A 23,617-nucleotide genomic window follows, 5' to 3' on the forward strand; every position below is an offset into this window, starting at 1 on the left:
AATGTGAATTTATAAACGTTATCGGTCCCATGGCCCCCACCGGCCCGTCATTGAATTAAACCACAACACTTACCAACTGTATCCAACTAATCAAATTGCCAGTGTTGATATGTAAAGTAAAAGAAAGCCAACGCTCGGTGTACAGCAACACAAGCAACTCTTTAAGTTTTTAAGGCTCCTCTCCTGAGCTGGCCAAATCTGAGTCTGAATCGCTCTCAAACAAGAGCATCAATGATGCAGTATCTCAATACTGGAAGTTCTAATTTCGATTCCTAGTTTCATATCTTTGCTCTGTCTCTACAATTATAAATATCAATATATATAATATTTTTGGTCATATAGTTTGACGTCAATGACAACAGTCAAATAAGAAGAGACGAACAACTCGACCATATTCTTGATGCCCACCTTGAGAAAGCTAGGCCTATCGACCTACTGTATGTTACTGTAGACTGTAGTGGTGACTACCATCAAAACTGTGTACACTTCCAAGTATCAAAACAACCCACGTTTTTCCTTCTCAATAATTTTGACATGAAGATTTCGTGGATTTATGACTTGGAAAAAACAATGTACAAGTAGATTACAAGTTTTTAATTGAAAGTGATGGGTGGCCTCCTCCTCTCCTTATAGCCACCCCAGTTCCTCTCCATTTTAGTATTTTCTTTTAATTCTTTGAATATTTGATGTCAAACATCACAGGTTCAAAAGAAAGCTAAACATACTTCTCATAACCTTATAGTTATACATCTTATATCCTTATAAATAAAACATAACCTTATCCAATTTTTATAGTCTTATAAAAGTTGTGATGCTATGGCTGGCTCCTCTTTTATACATACTCCAGTGAAAATAAAATGTGATAGATTATAATTTTTGTTCTTAATTCTTTTTCTTCTTTTTTTTTTTTTTGGGGGGGGGGGTTAAAGAAATATACCAAACAAGCTGTTAATTCATAATGATGCTTCATTCTAGAAATGCACAATATACACTCTAGGCCTATTCCAAATTAATAGTTGTTGTATTATACCATTCACATTATGTTAAATTTATGGAGTCACAGTTAAAATATAAGTTGGAAACTTAAGTTAAAATTAAAACACACTGTAAGGCAATCGAACAAACTTACTGCACCCTGGCCCAAAACTGCCTGAACACCACCAGTACAATGCTAATGTGACCATTACTAAATGAAAGTCTAATATAGGATGCACTACTGTAGGCCTAGCCTAAACTTGTAAACACAACAATGTGTATACGTAATTATACAAAAATACCTGATGGGCAATCAAACAAACTTATCATGACTCTTGCTCTGAAAAACTACCTGAACAACAGTACAATCCTTAAATTGATATTACTAAAACCATGGAGCTATAAACAGACGAAGTCCTAATATAAATTAAATATAGTACGACAATGTGTGTGAAATTAGTGTGCAATACACTACCAGTACCAGCAGCATATCTCACAACAGTATAGAAAATTGGTCGCGAGGGTGGCCATTTTCGTATATCTAACATGTAGCTGCCATGAGTCCTAACCAATCTGCTACAAACCAGAATTGGAGGCGGGGCTTGAGTCATTGCCAATCTGCTACACACCAGACTTGGAGGCGGGGCTTGAGTCATTGCCAATCTGCTACAAACCAGACTTGGAGGCGGGGCTTAATTATCAAAAACAAGGAAACAAACAAGTTTTGTAGCGTGTGCAAAAAAGCCTTGGTTCAACGGTTTTTCAGAGGGATTTGGCCAAATTTGGACATAAATCGGTGAAAAAGTCATGGAATGAGATACAATTCTGGAATAAAAAATAGTAACTTTTGTTGGCCTATATGATATATGCTTGCTCTGGAAATTTCAGAGAAAAAGAACTTTGTATGAAGACGCTGAAAAATTTTTAAGAGAAGAGAGAGTCCCACTTACTGTTACAATATCTCTATACATGTAATGTATTGAGATAAAAATGAAACCAAAAACGTAAACAAAAATTTGTGGCGCTCTACTCCAATAGCTACAACCAGTGAATTAACTTGTTGATGCCACAATCAATAGGGAGTGATACAAATTAGAGCTGGATATCTCTGATCTTTTCTGGTTCACACACAGTTAATTCCTGAACAAATTTAAGTCACTTGCTCTACATTATGTATACCTATATGGTAACTTACAGGATGTTGTTACTCTAGTATCACGCATGTATAACAGTGGATGCATAAATAAACCAAACACAATGCAAGGAAGATTTCCTGAAATATTATTATAATGTATTCTGATATAGAAGAACAAAAGTACAGTACTGTGTAATAAAGTAAGTGCAAAGTAACAGTAAGAGTAAAATGTAAGGTAAGTATATCACAAAGAGGAAGCTAGAGTAACTCTGCATCCATTTATACTCTCCAGCAAACAAAACTTGTTGGTGAACACCTGACCAAACAAACAGTCAACAAAAGAAGCACATTGAATATATATATATATATATATATATATATATATATATATATATATATCGTCGAACTTCACTCCACCCTCCTCTGATTATGACACTGCATTTAAACAAGAGTTTCCATTTCAACACTATGTCACATAGACAGTGGTTACATAAGAAGCATGTTAGCTATCTGACCCTTTCCTTAATATGTTCATATTCTTTAACTTAGGGCAACTTAAAGCAAGGTTCATTTTAATATCATTGCCATATGTCCCTGCCGGCTATAGCCTTCAAGGAAGGCCGCCAACGAACCGGATCCTTCACACGGCTATTCTGAACGTCAAAAGGACGGATATCTATAGGTCCCAATAATCTTTGATGTGATCCAACGGCTATAAACATAGGTTACGTTTTGTGTCTTTACTTTAAACTTAGAAGTTTATAAACTGGTAACTTGGTATTTGAACAAGACGGACTTGGAATTGGATCCCAAAGACTCGGCTATAGAACTGTTACAAATTATCTTTGACCACCATGTTCGCAATATAGTACTAAAATGTGCCCAATATACGGTATTAAGAAACGAAGTAGCCTATAAGCATTTCGTTCTTGCAGTATTGTGTTTACAGCTATACCTAAAAAAAAAGACCAACACTCGGAAATGCATGTATATTGTACGTCCATCTTCGTTGGGTGCAGATATTCTTAAGAAGATACAAGAAAATAGAGCACTAATATATATATATTTATATATCATATGTAATAATAATAGGTTATTTTAAATGGAGGAGTATTATAAAGAAAGAGTTGAAATCCAGAAATTATCTGTATTGATATATATACCACATTGCCACATGAAGCCAATATTACTTATACCCAAGGAATAATACGCCAACCTTGCATAGAAATATGTTGGGCTGTAGTAAAAGTATATATTCATAAATGAATGAACCTACTGATATTAACGTAAATTATTCATTACCTAGGAAAGCAGTCTTTGTAATCTGTATATTAAGATACGGAGATAAACTCATTAAAAACTAGTTATTTGCCAATTATAAATGCAATTACAATGACTCTTAGAAATTAGATTTGTTATTTCACTATGTGTGTAAAAGCCACAGAAAAACAAATACAGCAATGATAACAACCGTATCTGTGTATCGTACCTCGCGATATCATTTTGTTTTAATATGTAATTTCTATAAAGCGCTATGCAGGTACTAGTCCGTATATATACATCTTCCCTTCAAAGGTGGCTATCAAGAGCTTCTCCTCACCATCTACTACGGATGTGGTAATGCACCATGCGTCATCATCAACTGACATTGTTGTTAGTAATTGCTGACCATCTCGACTGTACTGTGTTAGCACAGCGTTCAGCTGCCTATCATCTTCCCATAACATGTAGATGAACCCTCCCTTGCCTATGCACACACTGTAAGGTTTTAAGTCCGCTCCACTTAGATTTGGTTTGGTGAATTTATACACCACCTTACTCCCTGATGTCACCATGGTAACTACATATGAGGTCCCACCCCCATAGTCACAGATCAGAAGATTACTGTCGTGGACGGTGATATCTTGTGATTCCATAATATCATCAGGTAGTACTATGGTGTGACTGTAATTCAGCTGATAATCAAATACATACACTTCTCTGCTGTCAGTACCAACAATGATTTGATTCTTGGCGGGATTCGTGGTAGCAGACAACACAACCCTACCCTCTGGCCACGTCTTAACCATATCACTGATGTTCTTCTTTTGGTAAGAAGAGTCAGAAATATTATAAAGACCGATTTCATCCGGTTTGCAAACTGTAATGACATTGAACCCTGACACATTACAACAGAAACGTTCTCCCTCAATCTGGTATTTCTTATTTCCTATTAAGACATTCTGATTTAATAATTCTCCTTTCATGTTAGTGACAGTGATGTGTGATTCCTCTTCTGATACCATACCAGTCACAACGATATTACCATCGCTACTTACTGTTATACCGGTGATATTATCTTCAGCTTCGATTCCTGGAACATCAACAACAGACTCTGCGCTTTCTGTAATTACAACTTTATCAGATATAACTTTTGTTATATCACTGATGACAAAATCAGATAAAGATTCTAACTCTGGATATTCTTGTTTCATTTCTTTGAGCATAGGTTCACTGGCTGCTCTTATGTCGGGGATACACTGTGCGTCTGTCCAATCGTCATTACATGCAAAAATGGTAGAAGACATTGCTGATAAGTTTTCGAACCGTTTAATAAGCTGCTTACATTTATTTAGTATTTCTTCATATTCGTTTTTGTTTTGACTTGCAAGAAGATCTTTAGCTGTTGTCAAGGTCTTGAAATTACTATCTAACTCCCCCAGCTTTTTAAAGAATTGACCCTCAATTTCTTGACAATTTTCCATAAAGTTTTCCAATTCTTGGTCATATTTTACATCGGTACTTTTCATATTTTCTTGATGTTTCAAGATCAATCGGTTCATTTCCTCTTCATGTTTAACAGTTATTTCACGTTTTTCACATCCTCTTCTATTTTCTATGTCAGCAGCTCCTTTTTCACGTTCATCGTTACATTCGGCAAGTTTATCCTTTATTTTCTTTGCCTGTTCCTCGTGTTGAATTGTCAACAACTTTGTCTTTTTTGTAACATTTTCATTCAATTTTACTAACGCCATTTGAACCTTCTCGGGTAACGCGTATAGTTTAGTTTTGTGATTGCTTAGTTCAGCGAGATTCCGATTCAGTAATGTCCTTTCTTTCTGGGCTAGGTCATTCACATCTATGAGATCGTGACCTTTGTGCTTACCGTGAGTGCAGACTAAACAAACCGGTTCATTTTGGCATGTACCACAGCACAATTTGGCTGGTTCTTTGATATGAAAATGGCACCTGGGATCTTCCGTCATTGCAGCTATTTTCTCCATGGTCAGGTTCTTAGCTGCCATATTTTCCAATTTCAGAGTGCTTGGTTGGTGATCAGTAAACATTTTATTACTGATATGGAACTTGTAACATTCTTCGCATAAAAAATCTCTACATTTAAAGCAGTAGGCGGAACATACCACATCCTTTGAACAGCTCACACACTGCTTCAAATCTTTCTTTTCCAATGATTTATGCAATTCTATGAACTCGAGCATACTCTTCATATGAAAATCAGTCTTAAAGCCGTCCAATCCATCCTCTGGTATACAACATCGCTGTTTACAAAGTGGACATTCAATTTTCCCATCATGGCTGGCTTGAATAACTGTTCTCAAGCAATCGTTACAGTATCGATGAAGACATGGTAACTGTTTCGGCTCATTAAATTGATCCAAACAAACAGAACACATGAAGAAGTTTTCTGTCAGGTTTTCTATGAAAGGGTTCCAGGAAGCCATGTTGATGAAGGTTGTTAACTCTCACTTGATAAAACTGTACTCAGTTACGTCACAATCTGTGAAAGAGTGCAGGAAAAGAATGAGAAGGGTTTAACAAATTATTATTTATCCCTGTATTTCATAAAATATGAATGGAAATGCAAACATACATGCATATCCCATCAGAATGATCTGGACATAGAAGTACTAAAACGTTTTTGGCCCGTGTTTAGCACCTCCTTCATCTCTAAACTTTTGGAGAAGATTGTGTATGTAAGACTTGAGGGACACTACCATACAAATGCCCTTCACCAACAGTTTGGACTTAATTGAAGTAGTTTGATTCAATATCTGTCCAATCAATTTCAAACAGTTTGCATTCATATCACACTTTCGGAACCAGTACCTCTAGAGTTTGACGTTCCACAGGAATCGGTTCTTTGGCTCTTGCTACTCACTATGTACACAATCGTACATAGCCACAACTTGAACTACCATTTCTATGTGGATAACACACAAATTTACCTTTCACTCAAACCTGTCAAATCGTGGATGACAAGCAATAAACTTAAATTGAAAAGATTGAAGTAATCATAATCAAAATCTGAAAAACCTTCCCAGTGTATTGTTGAGTGCGGATAGAGTTTCAATTAAATCCGTATCAGCAGTCAAAACTACAACACAGCGGTATGTGAACAAGAAAATAAAGGCACAAACAAGTAGTTGAATTTAATGCAGAGTATATTGTATCTCCCATGGCTGGATATATGCTTCTGAATACAAATGGTGAAAGTTGCATCTTATATGCTCTTTTACAATGGACTACAAGAGGATGGGACAGGATGTTACTCTGTCTACATAAACAGTGGTTAAGCTACTGAGAAGCAGACCACACATCCTGCTGAAGATTACATAACAATAGGTGCACAAACAGGTGTTGAACGACACGCGAACACATGCATAGAGTTGTTACCATTGTCAATTTGAATGTATCGGGCACTGGCTTGAGGTGTGCCCGACGGAGACGGCAGAACGACCCGCGAACACATGCATAGAGTTTTGACTTCGCATTAGGGTTTGCATTAGGGTTTTGGTTGTAGAAAGGTACACTGGAGGTTACAGTGTGGATGATCTCCTGGAACTAATAAGTTGGAGGTTTCTGGGAGGTGTGATGTAAGAACTTCCTGTCTGTTTAAGATATTTTAAATATGTTCCTAGGGTAAGGGGAAGGTCAGGTAACAGTAAAATGCTCTCTGTTATACAACTCTTAATATGGATGCACATGTGAACCATATTTGAAAACAGGCCTACTCCCAACTTCGCAATATTGGTCAAATTTGGTCAAATTGGTCAAATTGGTCCAAAAACAAGAGCCCAAGGGCACTGTGGTTCCTTGCTTGGGGTATATGACAATGCACATAATATTATCAAGCAAGATTGGGCTCAAATAGTCCAAGTAATTGTGGTCCTACATGTTCCCATAAAGTAACCAACACTATAGCCAACACTTTTGTGATCACAAAATGTGATCGGATTTTGGATCAAAAGGCACTTTTAGATCTAAACATGGCGTCGAAAATGTAAGAAATATAAGAGACCTACAAGCGTGTCAACAGATATGATAACATTGGTGACCTCAGATGACATGACCTTTAAGTTTCAAAATGTTCCACCACCCCGTTCACATTTTGTCCCAAAATATCAACCATGTCACACCTTGGCATTGAGATTTAATTGCATTAAATTAAAAAAAAATTAACTTTGAACTTGTATACATAACTTCACACACAAAGGTTACCCGAAGGTCAACCAATTGACATTTTTGATCGGTGAGACCTAAATAGAGCATGACTGTAAAAATTCAAACATTTTTTCTTTGCCCATTTTCTCTCCCCAAAATACTACTTTTTTAACATTAGCTGACCTTTGGTGACTTTGGACCACATGACCGTTAAGTTTGAAAATATTCCCCGATACCATTTGCAACTTGTCCAAAAAAATAAACCTTGTCACACCTCGGCACTGGGAGTTATTGCATTAAATGTCTGAAAATTAACTTTGACCTCATATAACTTCGCACACGAAGGTCACATGGGGGTCAACCCATTGACATTTATGATCAGAAGGTACCTTTAACATCTGAAAATAGCATCGAAACTGTAAAAATCCACAAAACACGAAAAGGTCACCAGAGGTCAAATTGAGGTCAAGGGTCACCCAGATGCGGGTCGACAATTGGATTACATTGAAGCAACTCCCAACCCTAACGGACAATTTGTTCTCAAGTTATCGCAAAAATACTAGTTTTTTATCATTAATTGACCTTTGGTGACCTCGGATCACATGACCTTTAAGTTTGAAAATATTCCCCTATACCATTTGCAACTTGTCTCAAAATATCAACTGTGTAACACCTCGGCACTGGGAGTTATTACACTAAATGTCTGAAAATTAACTTTGACCTCATATAACTTCGCACACGAAGGTCAGACGGGGGTCAATCCATTAACATTTATGATCAGAAGGTACCTTTAACATCTGAAAATAGCATCGAAACTATAAAAATCCACAAAACATGAAAAGGTCACCAGAGGTCAAACTGAGGTCAAGGGTCACCCAGATGCGGGTCGACAATTGGATTACATTGAAGCAACTCCCAACCCTAACGGACAATTTGCTCTCAAGTTATCGCAAAAATACTAGTTTTTTATCATTAATTGACCTTTGGTAACCTCGGATCACATGACCGTTAAGTTTGAAAATATTCCCCTATACCATTTGCAACTACTCCAAAAATATCAACCTTGTCACAACTTGGAACTGGGAGTTATTGCATTAAATGTCTGAAAATTAACTTTGACCTCATATAACTTCGCACACGAAGGTCACATGGGGGTCAACCTATTGACATTTATGATCAGAAGGTACCTTTAACATCTGAAAATAGCATCGAAACTGTAAAAATCCACAAAACACGAAAAGGTCACCAGAGGTCAAATTGAGGTCAAGGGTCACCCAGATGCGGGTCGACAATTGGATTACATTGAAGCAACTCCCAACCCTAACGGACAATTTGTTCTCAAGTTACCGCAAAAATACTAGTTTTTTATCATTAATTGACCTTTGGTGACCTTGTATCACATGACCGTTAAGTTTGAAAATATTCCCCTATGCCATTTGCAACTACTCCAAAAATATCAACCTTGTCACAACTTGGAACTGGTAGTTATTGCATTAAATGTCTGAAAGTTAACTTTGACCTCATATAACTTCGCACACGAAGGTCACATGGGGGTCAACCTATTGACATTTATGATCAGAAGGTACCTTTAACATCTGAAAATAGCATCGAAACTGTAAAAATCCACAAAACACGAAAAGGTCACCAGAGGTCAAATTGAGGTCAAGGGTCACCCAGATGCGGGTCGACAATTGGATTACATTGAAGCAACTCCCAACCCTAACGGACAATTTTTTCTCAAGTTACCGCAAAAATGCTAGTTTTTTATCATTAATTGACCTTTGGTGACCTCGGATCACATGACCGTTAAGTTTGAAAATATTTCCCTATACCATTTGCAACTTGTCTCAAAATATCAACTGTGTAACACCTTGGCACTGGGAGTTATTACACTAAATGTCTGAAAATTAACTTTGACCTCATATAACTTAACATACAAAGGTCACCTTGGGTCAACTTATTGACATTTTTGATTGATGAGACCTAAATTAGAGCATCAAACTATACAAATTCAAACATTTTTTCTTTGCCCATTTTCTGCCCCTAAAATACTAGTTTTTTAGCATTAATTGACCTTTGGTGACCTCGGATCACATGACCGTTAAGTTTGAAAATATTTCCCTATACCATTTGCAACTTGTCCAAAAATATCAACCATGTCACACCTTGGAACTGGGAGTTGTTGCATTAAATGTCTGAAAATTAACTCTGACCTCGTATAACTTCGCACACGAAGGTCACACGGGTGTCAACCAATTGACATTTTTGATCGGAAGGTACCTTTGATATCCAAATCTAGCATCAAAACCAAACATTTCCTTTTTTGCTTGTTTCCTCCCAAAATAAGCACATTTTTTCTAATGTGACCTTTGACCTTTTGACCTTGGTTTCAGATGTAGTTTAATCTCCTGATTCCAAAAAACAAAACGAAAAGTCTGTACAACCATCCTAACTCCGACCGAAAAACTTTGACCCCATATAACTTCGCACACGAAGGTCACACGGGGTCAACCTATTGACATTTATGATCAGAAGGTACCTTTGACATCTGAAAATAGCATCGAAACTGTAAAAATCCCCAAAAACATGTAAAGGTCACCAGAGGTCAAATTGAGGTCAAGGGTCACCCAGATGCGGGTTGACAATTGGATAACATTGAAGCAACTCCCAACCCTAACGGACATTTCGTTCTCAAGTTATCGCAAAAATACTAGTTTTTTATCATTAATTGACCTTTGGTGACCTCGGATCACATGACCGTTAAGTTTGAAAATGCTCCCCTAACCAGTTCACAACTTGTCCCAAAATATCAATCTTGTCACACATTGGCACTGGGAGTTATTGCAGTTTTAATATTTTCAGTTTTTGGACCATAACTGACCTTTGGTGACCTTTGTGGGCACCAGAAACAATAGGGCACACCTTCTCCATATGGCGGATCTATAGTCCAAGTTTGGCCTCAATCCAACATTCCCTTATTGAGATAGAGCGTACCCAAGCAAGTGTCACAGACACACACACACACACACACACACACACATACATACATACATACATACATACATACACACACACACACGCCAACCTGACTGCAAAGGTTCCTTTTGCTAAAGCAAGGAACCAAAAAATTGGTCAAATACGCCTTTACCTAACCATGAATGCAACTATCTCACTTATTAATGGTCTCGCTACATCAACACTGGACCACTGTAATTCGCTAAATTTTCGGTCAGAAACCCAATCTCGGAATCTATCATGTAGCCTGTACACAGCATACAGCAGTATGCATAAGTACCCGAACATCCAAGTTTGATAATATGACCCCAGTTCTACAACTATTTCACTGGCTTCCTATGAAAGCTCCATTCCGTTACAATATCCTGTGATCCTCACCTTTAAGACACTTTATGGCTAGTCCCCTCGCTATACATGAACCAATTGCTTAGACAGCCCAACAAGATCTTTATGGTCTCAACATACCGTGATGTTGACTGTTCCGCGCATCAGAACATCATATGGCGAGTAATGTATTTCCTGGGCTGCCCCTCATTTGTGGAACAAGCTTCCAACAACAATCCATACTATCAATTCGCTTGAAGCTTTTAAACCAACTATCAAGACACATCTTTTCATACAATACTTATAAAGTACTTGATCCAGCTTTATGGATGTCTATTTCTCCTTCTTCTGTTTGTAAAGTGTTTTGAGCAGACTCTGTGTTTTGTATTGAGCACTTAAAATATGTGGTATCATAATCATAATTAATAATCAGTGAAATCAAAAAGCCAAAAGTCTCTTCACGATTCCTTGCCACACTTTCCAGCAGGATTTAGTTTCTCCCAAAAGAAACTATTCCATTCCGGAAGAACTAGAAACCAGCATTTAAGATAACCAGTTTCTAAGGGAATACATTTCTGCCTATGATGAGAAAGTGTTATCAGAAGGAGATAGAGAGAGCTAGTAGGAACCCCTTGTTTGATCTGCAGTCCAGTAAATTCATATCACTTTACTCATGTAGGTGCTCAATTAGCATGGCACTTCATTGCGATGGGACATATTAATTGACAATCTCTCTGATCTCAGTTCTGGACAGAGCACTTAACGCTCAATGAGGCAATTTGCTACTGTACGTACCAGGGTTGGCCGGTTTTTACCGGGCGGTTTTTACCGCCCCGGGAAAAACAAGTTTTTTACCGGTTTTTACCGGGAGGTTTTTCCCACCTATAAGTGGGAAAAACTGGGAAAAACTGGGAAAAACCTCAAATTATATAGAATTCCTAAAAACTCATGTGGAACTTGTGGAGGAGCACAGAATCTACAAGAAAATGGCATCTTATGGTAGGGGGTTGGGTTACATCCAAAGAACAGCTATGATCTATAACTTGTGAGTTTACCGATTAGACTATTATAAATAATTCAAATAAATAATGTATTGGATGCTCAAATCAACCAACTTTATTTTCCTATCGAGATGCATAATTCCATTATCTAGAGAATGGACTCGTATCAAACTGTTGGTGCCTCCTAGGGCTATGGTTCGTCATATTATACATGCCACATTAGTCCGCTCAGATCCAAATGATGATTCACATCCAAGAACGATCACTTCATGTCTGCGATAAATTGTACTCTGTTCACACTTCGCACTAGGCACTGTACTATGCTTATATTGCTTATAGGCACTGTACTAAGTGACTGTTGTGACATCAACTAATTTGAGAATAAGTAACAATTGGAACAGTTACTTGTGTTGTTGATACTCCTACCTCTTCAGTTAGCCTATACACAGGAAGTGCCCAGTATCACCTCACCTGTCCACCTCAAAGTGTTTAATCACTCATGCATGAAGTTGTATAATAATTGGACCATGTTTGCATCAAGGTAAACAGTTTGGTTGTGTGAATGGCTCCATAGGGCCATTTTGCGTTTAATACTTTAATTGGGCCCATGTGCCTTACAAAGTTTCAAAGCAGTTTCTATTGAGCCCCCTGGATTGAAGTTCACCTCAATAGACTGTTGCCTACTGTATTAATGGAATGGAATGAACTGTCTGAGCACATAATATTATATTATTATATGGTTCCTTGTCCCTTTGAAGCTTTGGATGCCATGGTTCGCCACTTCGTTCTATCCTCCGCTGTTCATGCCACATAATAGGCCTGAAGAATTTAGGAGGGGTGAATGTCCCAGTGTAGACCTATAATGGTTTGGGCAATAGGCAATGCATACTGCTAAAGAGATCGTGACAGAATAACTATACATGTGCAATACGAAAAATACTCTTTTTTCCACAAAAAGTAGAATAAGAATGTGATAAAATAGCTCAAAATGAAGCTAAGAAACTCCCATATTCAATAAAATATGCCTGTCATGAAACAATATCGTGCCTACTGATGACCCTGCATTTTACAGACAATTAATACTAGTTTTCGAGACGGAGGCGGTTTTTACCGGTATTTACCAGTTTTTCCCGGTTTTTACCTGGTTTTTACCGCTTAGTGGGAAAAACAGGTTTTTCCAGGGAAAATGCCAACCCTGGTACGTACGTGGTGAAAACATAATTACGACAAAATATAAACATATTGACAAGTTTATGTGGACAACTTGGCAAATTTATAATGAGGATACAATGACACAATCACCTTTTATGCTCTTGTTTCACATCTCAGACAAGAACAAATTGAAACGGATTGAAAGTACCTTTTGTTATCAAATACCAAATCGATATAAATCAGAATATGTGCACACCTGTTTTCTTACCATTCTCGATAATTTTGAGAGAATTAATGTTAAATTAAATTGATTTCATTATATATAGAGTCTTTAGTTCTATTTGATCTGCTACACTTTTACTCTTCTGTTCTTCATTGGATCTAATATGTAATTTTCCGGTTCTGATATTTTCATATTTTGTGTGTATACATCTGCTCTTCTGTTTCTTTGTTTTTTAATTCCTTCCTTTATTTACATGTGTCAAGAGAATTCTAAAATACCTACTATATCCTTCCCCCCCCCCATTTGACTGGGGGGAAAACTATAATGATAGATCTAAGTAATGTCTGAGAAGTTAGCTCAGAGATCCCATTAAAGTCACAAACTTTGTTCCTTACAAATACAAGTAATAACAAAGCAACTTCAAATAACAGCCACAATCAAATGTTCACAGAACTATAACAGTGTCAGAAAATAGGTCTAGCCTTATCTGTTGAGAAGATCCCTGAATGTTATTTATATAGTAATACAAATAATATTTGTTCTGGTAATCCCTGAATGACATGATTCAGCTCAAAGGGTAACCCCCCTGTCTATAGGACACGTGATACCTTTGTGTGTAATATGTGCCACAATATGTGTACCCAATATGTATTGAACGTTAATATCGCCTACTCTTACGTTAACTAGCCTAAGTGGATACCCACTCCCTATTAAGCAGTTACCTTATAATTACCCGAATAATATAGTTAATCATGAACATGTATAAATGAATGCTTATAATAAAGGAATGATAATCACTTAGGAACATGTTGCATTGTCTATCATTGTCCCAAGTGACTAAACAACCGTCACGTTCGGATGATTCTTACGTCCTTTTTCTCAAAACTTGGAACGTGGCAAACACGACAACCTAACACAGTCATGACTTAACATAAGGCTTCGGCTACAAAGAAATTTACGAAATAGAAATGGATCTTTGTGCTCTAATCAAATCAATATTACACAAGGTGCATAATCTATGCACCCTACGATATTCTTCATCTATTACTTTGCCTCTATCAGCATATCATACAGTATGGTGATATATACAAACCTGAGAACGAAAGAGTAATGTCAGAGATCTGATGTCGGAGATCCTGTTAGTGGTAAAATTACAGTCATAAACTTTTTTTTTGCATAGAAAGGGAGAGTTGTTTGGCAAATGCGCCCTCTATTCTCAGTAGTCTGATATCATATCACATCAATTTTTTTTTGGGGGGGGGGGGGTGGGGAGGGGTGCTCGTGCAGTTTTGCCCACTTGTAAAGTTACAACAAAAGTTTACACACTTGTGCTTTCCCCTCTGACTTTTGGTTCCTTACCACGACGCTTCTTACGTTCCTAAGTTATAAAATATGCTATTAGCAGTATAGGATTTGACAAGAAGTTTGAGGTGTACCACTGCACATACATATACAGGCACATCAACCCCATGTCATTGTGGTACTCTATTGAACCCCGACTTATGTACACTTAACCTCCATCTCCAGACGTTTCACTTCAGAGTTTGCATCAACTTAGTGCCAATTTTTAAAGAAAACTCAAGTGTCAACTGAGTGCGATATCTCATTCTCAGTAAAAATTTGTCTGTAAGAATGAGTTAAACAATGTGTAATAAGGTTCGTGGAAAAAAGGTTTAGAAAAACTGGGACGATGCCCTTTTAAGGACTTGGTGTTCTAGGGCTATATAATAACATGACAATGTTTGTTGTAAATTCTTTGATGCCTTTTATAATTTGTCACTTTTATCAGAAAAACAGTATTCTAAATATACAAAAGCTTCTCTCACTAAAGGGGGGGGGGGGATGTAATCATACGAAGATCAAGAGTGGACATGGTTAAAAAAATTATTACGTACGTACGTAATAATTATCACGTATATATGTACGTGATAATATTACGTACATACGTAATAATATCACGTACGTACGTGATAATTACTTTGTACGTACGTGATAATTACAACGTACGTACATGATAATTACTACGTACGTACGTAATAATTACTACGTATACTTATGTAGTGATTATCACGTACGTATTTAATAATTATAACGAATGCAGGCCTACCCAGCAAAAAATGTACCCTAATTTTACCGCGGTAAACTATGGTAAATGTGTGGTAAATAGGGTAAATGTGTGGTAAAATTGTGGTAAAATCAACCGCGGTACATTTACTGCAGTTTTACCATGTTATTACCGCGGTAAAAGTATGGTAAAAGTGCGGTACATTTACTGCGGTAAATTTACCGCAGTTTTACCATGATATTACCGCGGTATAAGTAGGGTAAAAGTGCGTTACATTTACCGCGGTAAATTTACCGCAGTTTTACCATGGTATTACTGCGGTAAAAGTGCGGTACATTTACTACGGTAAATTTACCACAGTTTTACCATGGTATTACCGCGGTAAAAGTAGGGTAAAAGTGTGGTACATTTACTACGGTAAATTTACCATAGTTTTACCATGATATTACTGGAGTAAAAGTAGGGTAAGTTTATATGGTACATAAACCACATAGGTGAAATTCCTACAATTGTGCCATGATTAACCACAGCAAAAATAGGGTAAAACTATACAGTGCAATTATACTATGGTAAGTTTACCATAATTGTACCATGATTTTACCACAGTAGAACATATATGGGTCACACTATGAAACATGATGGTACATTTACAGCAATTTTTCCATGATTTTGTCCCATATTTTTGCAATACTGATATGAAAAACCTTTTGTTCTACTCATATCTTAATGTTGGCAACAAGGGCGTAGGAACCGGGGGGCTGGGGGCGCCATCCCCCCAGTGAAAAATATGGGGGGCGGAAGTATCATTCCGCCCCCCAGGCCGGACGCTAATACCTTTACCTATAATAAAGTTATCCCAACCTGAAATATTTACGTCCCCCTTTCTCTCTCATCTCTACCCTTACCCCTTCTCCACCCCTGATATGCATAACAAAGTAACTCACGTTGAGGGGCTGCCTCTTTTATTGACTGCCTGATTTTGTTACTACAACACTCAATGTGTAGAGGTTAAAGGTGTATAGGCCCCAAACTATAGGACGCTATAATTGCTATAAGATTTCAAACTGCACTTTCCTTGAGGTATTTAATCTCTAAATTTTCCTATAATTCTAAATTAGCAAACAAGATGGCTGAATGTCCCAGTGAGGTAAATTACCTTCAGGGTGGTAATATGAAGAGTAAAAGAAGTTTGACCATGTGCAGTTGACCATATTTGAAAATCTTGCATATTTGTGGTCAATACAGCATACCTTTAACATGTAGACCCTTTTTACCATGTTTGCAATGGGGAGAATCATTGGTAGAGGGCTGTGAAACATATATCCGTTGTCTTCTGTCATGAAACTTTAAGGAGAGTGTGGTGGGGGGGGGGGGTGGTCACGGTCACCTTGGCCTCCATTGCTCTGGCTAGCCTGTACTTTAAGGTTAAAGGTAGCAGTATTAGATATTTCATTTATGTACTATTTTAACCCACATTAAAGAACTCTCCCTTTTTCTGTTCAATTCCTACATTTACCCTTACTCAACCCCTGGTACGTAGTGAAGCAATGACTGATGTGATAGTGTCTTCATCTAAATTTATTTTTAATTAAAGAAGTTATCAATGTCTATATCGCTAATGATAGGCTCTGTGTACAGTGAATGTAATTGGGCAGTGTGTGGTGCCCGTGAGTGTTACCAATGCTTTTGCAACCCTGGTTTAATTGCAATTTGTCATTTCTTTTACTTCGTATTTACAGCTTATAAACCTCCTCAGAAAAGACAAAGATGTCCACAGAGATTCTGCCCATTCTGTTCAAAGATCTTGGCTGGATTTCAGCTTACTCGACAATAAGAAATCAAGAACCACTTCCACTGCTGTTTAAAACACTGTTTATTTCCATCACTTTTACCACCATTGATTCATTAATGTGAAATTTTATCTCTAATCAGTACAAACTTTCATGTTTAATAAATGCAATATTGACAGTCTACTGTAAATGTGATGCTGATTTGGAAGAATCTCAAATAATAAATAAAGTAAATTTCACAAGCTTTACTAATCAGCTCAGTCTTTCATCTTTTATAACACACATGATTGATACATTGTTGTTACATGATATGCACATTGCCATAGGAGCCCAATTTGATCGGGGGGGGGGGGGGTGGGGAGGGAAGCTGTAACGATTTGCCTTAAAAATATAACCAAAATTGTTCGCGCTATGTGCGCTTTCAACATCTTAATATACATATACTTTAGCCATGCATCGGTTATTACATCGCATGCCAAATACATACAATCATTTGCCATGTTATTAACCTTTCAAGTTGGGTATAATTTTTGGGGAAGTTGTTACAATAATGATGATAATATATAAGTTTAACCATTGAAAAACATTTTCCAATTTATTTTTCTTTCAGTGGGTGCCCAACAAATTCTCAGCTTATATTGCCCGAATTTTCACAAAAAGTTTGGTTGGGCCGCAGCCCCCCGCCCCCCCCCCCCCTCTAACCCCGCCTCCAACTCCTATGAATATATCATATATTATAATAAGAGGTTATTTTACATGGAGGATTATTAAATAGAAAGAGAAAGTTTAATGATATATATCATATTGAATCACAAAGCTTATAATGCTTATACCCATGGAATAATACGCCAAACTTATCTACAATATGTGATAGGCTGTAGTAAAATAATTTATTCATAACGAATGAACATAGGCCTACTGATGTAAACGTAAATTAATTCAGGAAGACAGTCTTTTGTAATTGATATATTGAGATACAGGGATAAAGTCCTAAGGAAATAGTTATTTGCCAATTAATAATGCAGTTAACAATAACTCTTAGAAATTAGGTTTGTAATATATCTCTATGTGTGTAAAACCCCAGAAAAGGATATACAGCAACGATAACAACCGAATCTGTGTATCGTAACTCCCAATGTCATTTTGTTTTAATATGTAATCCTTACTATAATTTGGCTAAGCTTATAATTGTTTGAAATCACTTTTCTCAGTCGTCTGCTACTCGATTAGACTACAATTTTCGGAAAAGACATATTTTTTTTTTCTTATTGTCCTAAGGGGGTTAAGTTTTGGTATAATAGTCGCGTTTTGGTAACTTAAGAATAAATCATCTTGAAATATCCATTACAGATTGTTTTTCGCATCGTGAGCTTTGTGTTTTAGGTGATATTTGCGCTCCTTCGTCGACGTAGCGCTGCGGTATAAAAGTTGTTTAAATGAAACGAAGTTGTACAGTTTGTAGATGTAGGCCTACACGCCACGGCAGTAGCGGGACAATTAGTAAGTGATTGGTGAGTTGTGTGATCGGCCCTTCAATATGCAAGTGAACATGTGCCTCAAACAGTGAGCGAATTATGTTATTCTCGGATTCGGTGTGACCGGGAACCGTACACACACTATCCTTAGCCTAGCCTAGAGGTTACACTGTTACACTTGGCGCTGTTCATGTACGCACGGTACGGTAGGCTATATAGTATATCCGAACTTGGCAAAGCCTTGGCCTAATGTTTACACCTGGTGCTGTTCGTGTGTAACGTGGTGATGTTCGTGTGACTACGATTGGTGAGTTGTGTGATCGGCCCTTCAGTTTGCATTCAAGTAATGTGCCTCAAACAGTGAGCAAATTATTCTATTCTCGAATTCGGTAGACCTGGTGCTGTTCGTACGCACGGTAGCACTGCAGGTTGGCTATCCTAACTTGACATAGGCCTAGCCTTGGCCTAATGTTACACCTGTTGATGTTCGTGTGTAACATGGTGATGTTCGTGTGACTATTCTTAGCCTAGGTCTAACGTTATTTGCATTTAAGTGAACATGTGCCTCAAACTGAGCGAGTTATGCTATTCTCGGATTCGGCGTGACATTGACGTCACTGTACACACTATCCTTAGCTATTCTCGAATTCAGGAATTCAGTGTGACCGTGACCATTTTTAGCCATAACCATATGGGGTTAAATGTTCTACTGAAAAATCTTGCATAAAAAGCTTTGTAGTTTTCAATGGTATACACAGTAAGCTATGAACAGTGGATGCTTAGTGATAGCCACAGTAAAGAGACAACATGTTACTGACTACTGTATTTAGCTTGACAGGTACCAAATTTCTTCTGTTACATTACCTGAAGGGTGCAGACTTAGTTGCAGTGAATGTAGATATATGTTCTCATTTGTTACATTGTCTGAAGGATGTAATGACATCTTTGTCATTACATGACAAAGATGTAATGTCATGTAATATTGGTCATGAAATATTGGTCATGAAATATTGGTCATGAAATATTGGTCATGAAATATTGGTCAAAAAATTGACCAATATTTCACCGCCTCCCTGCCACAGGCACTGCCCCTAATTCTATCTAATAATGCCTCTTCACCTTTCAATCGGTACAATTTCACAAAGAGCAGCCATAGTTACAGCCATAACTATACAACCACAGTATATTGGCATATTTTATATACGGGTATATCTGCTAGTTTATATAAAGCGCTATACAGGTACTAGTCCGTATATATATATATATATCTTCCCCGACGTAATGGTGGCTATCATGAGCTTCTCCTCACCATCTACTACGGATGTGGTAATGCACTCTGCGTTGTCAGCAACTGGCATTGTTGTTAGTAATTGCCGACCATCTCGACTGTATTGTGTTAGCACAGTGTTCCGCTGCAATTCATCTTCCCATAACATGTAGATGAACCCTCCCATGCCTATGCACATACTGTAAGGTCTTAAGTCAACTCCACCTAGATTTGGTTTGGTGAATCTATACACCACCTTACTCCCTGATGTCACCATGGTAACTGCATATGAGGACCTCCCCTCATAGTCACAGATCAGAAGATTACCGTCGTGGACAGTGATATCATCTGATTGCTTGATTACATCAGGTAGTACTATGATGTGACTGTAATTAAGCTGGTAATCAAATGCATACACTTCTCTGCTGTTAGTACCAACAATGATTTCATTCTTTGCGGGATTCGTGGTAACAGAACACACATGCCTTTCCTCTGGCCACGTCTTAACCATATCACTGATGTTCTTCTTTTGGTAAGAAGAGTCAGAAATATTATAAAGACCGATTTCATCCAGTATGCAAACTGTAATGGCATTGAACCCCAGCAAATTACAACAGTAACGATGTGCCCGAAGCCTAAATCGCTTATTTCTAGTTAAAACATTCTGATTTAATATTTCTCCTTTCATGTTAGTGACAGTGATGTGTGATTCCTTTTGTGATACCCTACCAGTCAAAACGATATTACAATTGCTACTACTTTTCATACCATTGATATAGTAACCTTTAGCTATATTTCCCGCAACATCAACAACAGACTCTGCGCTTTCTGTAATTACAACTTGATCAGATATAACTTTTGTTACATCACTGATGACAAAATCAGATAAAGATTCTAACTCTGGATATTCTTGTTTCATTTCTTCGATCATAGGTTCACTGGCTGCTCTTATGTCGGGGACACACTGTGCGTCTGTCCAATCGTCATTACATGCAAGAATGGAAGAAGACGTTGCTGATAAGTTTTCGAACCGTTTAATAAGTTGCTTACATTTTTTAGTATTTCTTCACATTCGTTTTTGTTTTGACTTGCAAGAAGATCTATAGCTGTTTTCAAGGTCTTGAAACTACTATCTAACTCCCCAAGTTTTTGGAAGAATTCACCCTCAATTTCTTGACGATTTTCCTTAAATTCTTTCAATTCTTGGTCATATTTGACATCGGTACTTTTCATATTTTCTTGATGTTTCATGATCAAGCGGTTCATTTCCTCTTCATGTTTAACAGTGATTTCACGTTTTGCACGTCCTCTTCTATTTTCTATGTCAGCAGCTCCTTTTTCACGTTCATCGTTACATTCGGCGAGTTTATCCTTTATTTTCTTTGCCTGTTCCTGGTGTTGACTTGTCAACAACTTTGTCTTGATTGTAACATTTTCATTCAATTTCACTAGCGCCATTTGAACCTTCTCGGGTAACGCGAATAGTTTAGTCTTGTGATTGCTTAGTTCAGCGAGGTTCTTATTCAGTAATGTGCTTTCTTTCTGGGCTAGGTCAGTCACATCTATGAGATCGGGACCTTTGTGCTTACCGTGAGTGCAAACTAAACAAACTGGTTTATTTTGGCATGTACCACAGCACAATTTGGCTGGTTCTTTGATATGGAAATGGCACCTGGGATTTTCCGTCATTGCAGCTATTTTTTTCCATGGTCAGGTTCTTAGCTGTCATATTTTCCAGTTTCAGAGTGCTTGGTTGGTGATCAGTAAACATTTTATTACTGATATGAACCTTGTAACATTCTTCGCATAAAAAATCTCTACATATAAAGCAGTAGGCGGAACATACCACATCCTTTGAACAGCTCACACACTGCTTCAAATCTTTCTTTTCCAATGATTTACGCAATTCTATAAACTCGAGCATACTCTTTATATGAAAATCAGTCTTATAGCCGTCCAATCCTTCCTCTGGTATACAACATCGCTGTTTACAAAGTGGACATTCAATTGTCCCATCATGGCTGGCTTGAATAACTGTTCTCAAGCAATCGTTACAGTATCGATGAAGACATGGTAACAGTTTCGGCTCATTAAATTGATCCAAACAAACAGAACACGTGAAGAAGTTTTCTGTCAGGTCTTCTATGAAAGGGTTCCAGGTAGCCATGTTGATGAAGGTTGTTAACTCTCACTTGATAAAACTTTACTCAGTTACGTCACAATCTGTGAAAGAGTTCAGGAAAAGAAAGAGAAGGGTGTAACAAATTATTATTTATCCCTGTATTTCATAAAATATGAATGGAAATACAAACATACATAACCCATTCAAAATGGTCTGGACACAGAAGTGCTAAAACATTTCAGGCCATTGTCAAACCCGTCCTTCATCTACAAAATTTTGGAGAAGGTTGTGGATGCACGACTTGAGCCACACTTACATACCAATGCCCTTCACGAACAGTCTGGACTTCAGGATGTTGCATTGAAGACGTTTGAGTCAATATCTGTCTAACCGATTTCAAACAGTTTGAATTAATAGCGAACTTTCCGAACCAGTATCTCTAAAGTTTGGCGTTCCACAGGGATCCGTGCTTTGGATCAAGTTATTCACTATGTACACAATCGTACATAGTCAAAACTTAAATTACCATTTTCATACGGATGACACACAAATTTACCTTCATTGCAGCCAGATAATTATTATCTCTGCTAGTAGATGTGTTTTGGAGAATATTGAATATTGCTTTGTTGATATCAAATAGTAGATGACAAGCAATACACTTAAACTGAATGGTGACAAGATTGAAGTAATCATAACCATAATCTGAATTTTTTCCGATGTATTGTTGAGGGCGGAAGGAGTTTTCGATTAAATCCGTATCAGACAGTCAAAACTTGGCGTTTATCTTGATACAACTCTTAATATAGATGCACATATATACCATATTTTTCATCTCTCTGATCTCAGTTCTGGACAGAGCACCTAAATCACCTTTTAATAGGTGCACTCGTTGTGGTTCTACATGAAGGGAGTAGCGGTAGTAACTGCAGTAGGTTAATATTCTGTTTTAATGTATAAAAGTTCTCACTCAATTTAATCAGGCTTAAAGGCATTGAAGACTCGCCCCAAACCGCGTGCGGCCCTCTGAAAAAAAAGTTAGCTTTCCGTTGCTTGCAAGGGAAGTTTTCTTCTTGTCGCTACAAAATGCAGACATTAATGAAACGTGATACATTGTTATCTTTTATCTGGACCTGAGATCAGGTGGTTCCATAACATCTCCCAGCTGAGATGTTCATCGCTGCTATGTACACTGTGTTGTGGGTATTGACCGTTGCTGCATGTATTGACTGTACACAAGTTGTGTGTGTATTTTCTGAGATCAATTGGCGGTGTCTAACACTTCTGCTACACCTCATTCGAAAATAGGTCAGATTACTGAAGCGAACCGCGGATGGCGGGGGAAATTACCGGATTTAGGGTCCTACGCTTCGAACTCATAAGTTATCAATGAGGAGGCAAGAGTGTTCTTGCGTTGAAACAACGGCTGACTTTTATTACAAACTCTACAATAATATGAATGATAATATACAAATGAACAATAAGTCATGACACATGACAATATACGGTAAATGGCTTTATATAATAAATGGCTTAAGGGTCTCTTTACTCTCTTAATTAAAACCTATCCTTACTCGGGGGGAAAACCTATACTCAATCTGTGAAAACTGTAGATACAAATAAAGACTCAATTA

The 23,617-nt window shown here is 37.5% G+C and overlaps 2 protein-coding genes across 18 annotated transcripts in view; both read right to left on the bottom strand.

Annotated features, from left to right (window-relative positions):
• LOC139961618 (BRISC complex subunit Abraxas 2-like) overlaps positions 1-23,617 on the bottom strand; it is a 270,695-nt gene that overhangs the window by 165,944 nt on the left and 81,134 nt on the right. For 3 of the 17 annotated variants that reach the window (XR_011790929.1, XR_011790931.1, XR_011790930.1), the window contains 2 exons: positions 21,711-22,087; positions 74-5,888 (listed from right to left, as the gene is read on the bottom strand). The exons of 9 other annotated variants lie outside the window; for them this stretch is intronic. The gene's annotated coding sequence lies outside the window, so the exon portion shown is untranslated. Of the gene's footprint in view, positions 1-73; positions 5,889-14,360; positions 14,424-21,710; positions 22,088-23,617 lie in introns of those variants that run through there. 5 more of the 17 variants (XR_011790932.1, XR_011790928.1, XR_011790934.1 and 2 more) reach the window with 3 other exon arrangements.
• LOC139961257 (uncharacterized) lies at positions 19,830-21,704 on the bottom strand. Its single transcript, XM_071960342.1, has one exon. The coding sequence runs from the start codon at positions 20,793-20,795 to the stop codon at positions 19,830-19,832; it is 966 nt and encodes a 321-aa protein (XP_071816443.1). The 5' UTR covers positions 20,796-21,704.

The sequence above is a fragment of the Apostichopus japonicus genome, chromosome 20 (assembly GCF_037975245.1).
Source record: "Apostichopus japonicus isolate 1M-3 chromosome 20, ASM3797524v1, whole genome shotgun sequence".
In the NCBI taxonomy this organism is placed as follows: domain Eukaryota; kingdom Metazoa; phylum Echinodermata; class Holothuroidea; order Aspidochirotida; family Stichopodidae; genus Apostichopus; species Apostichopus japonicus.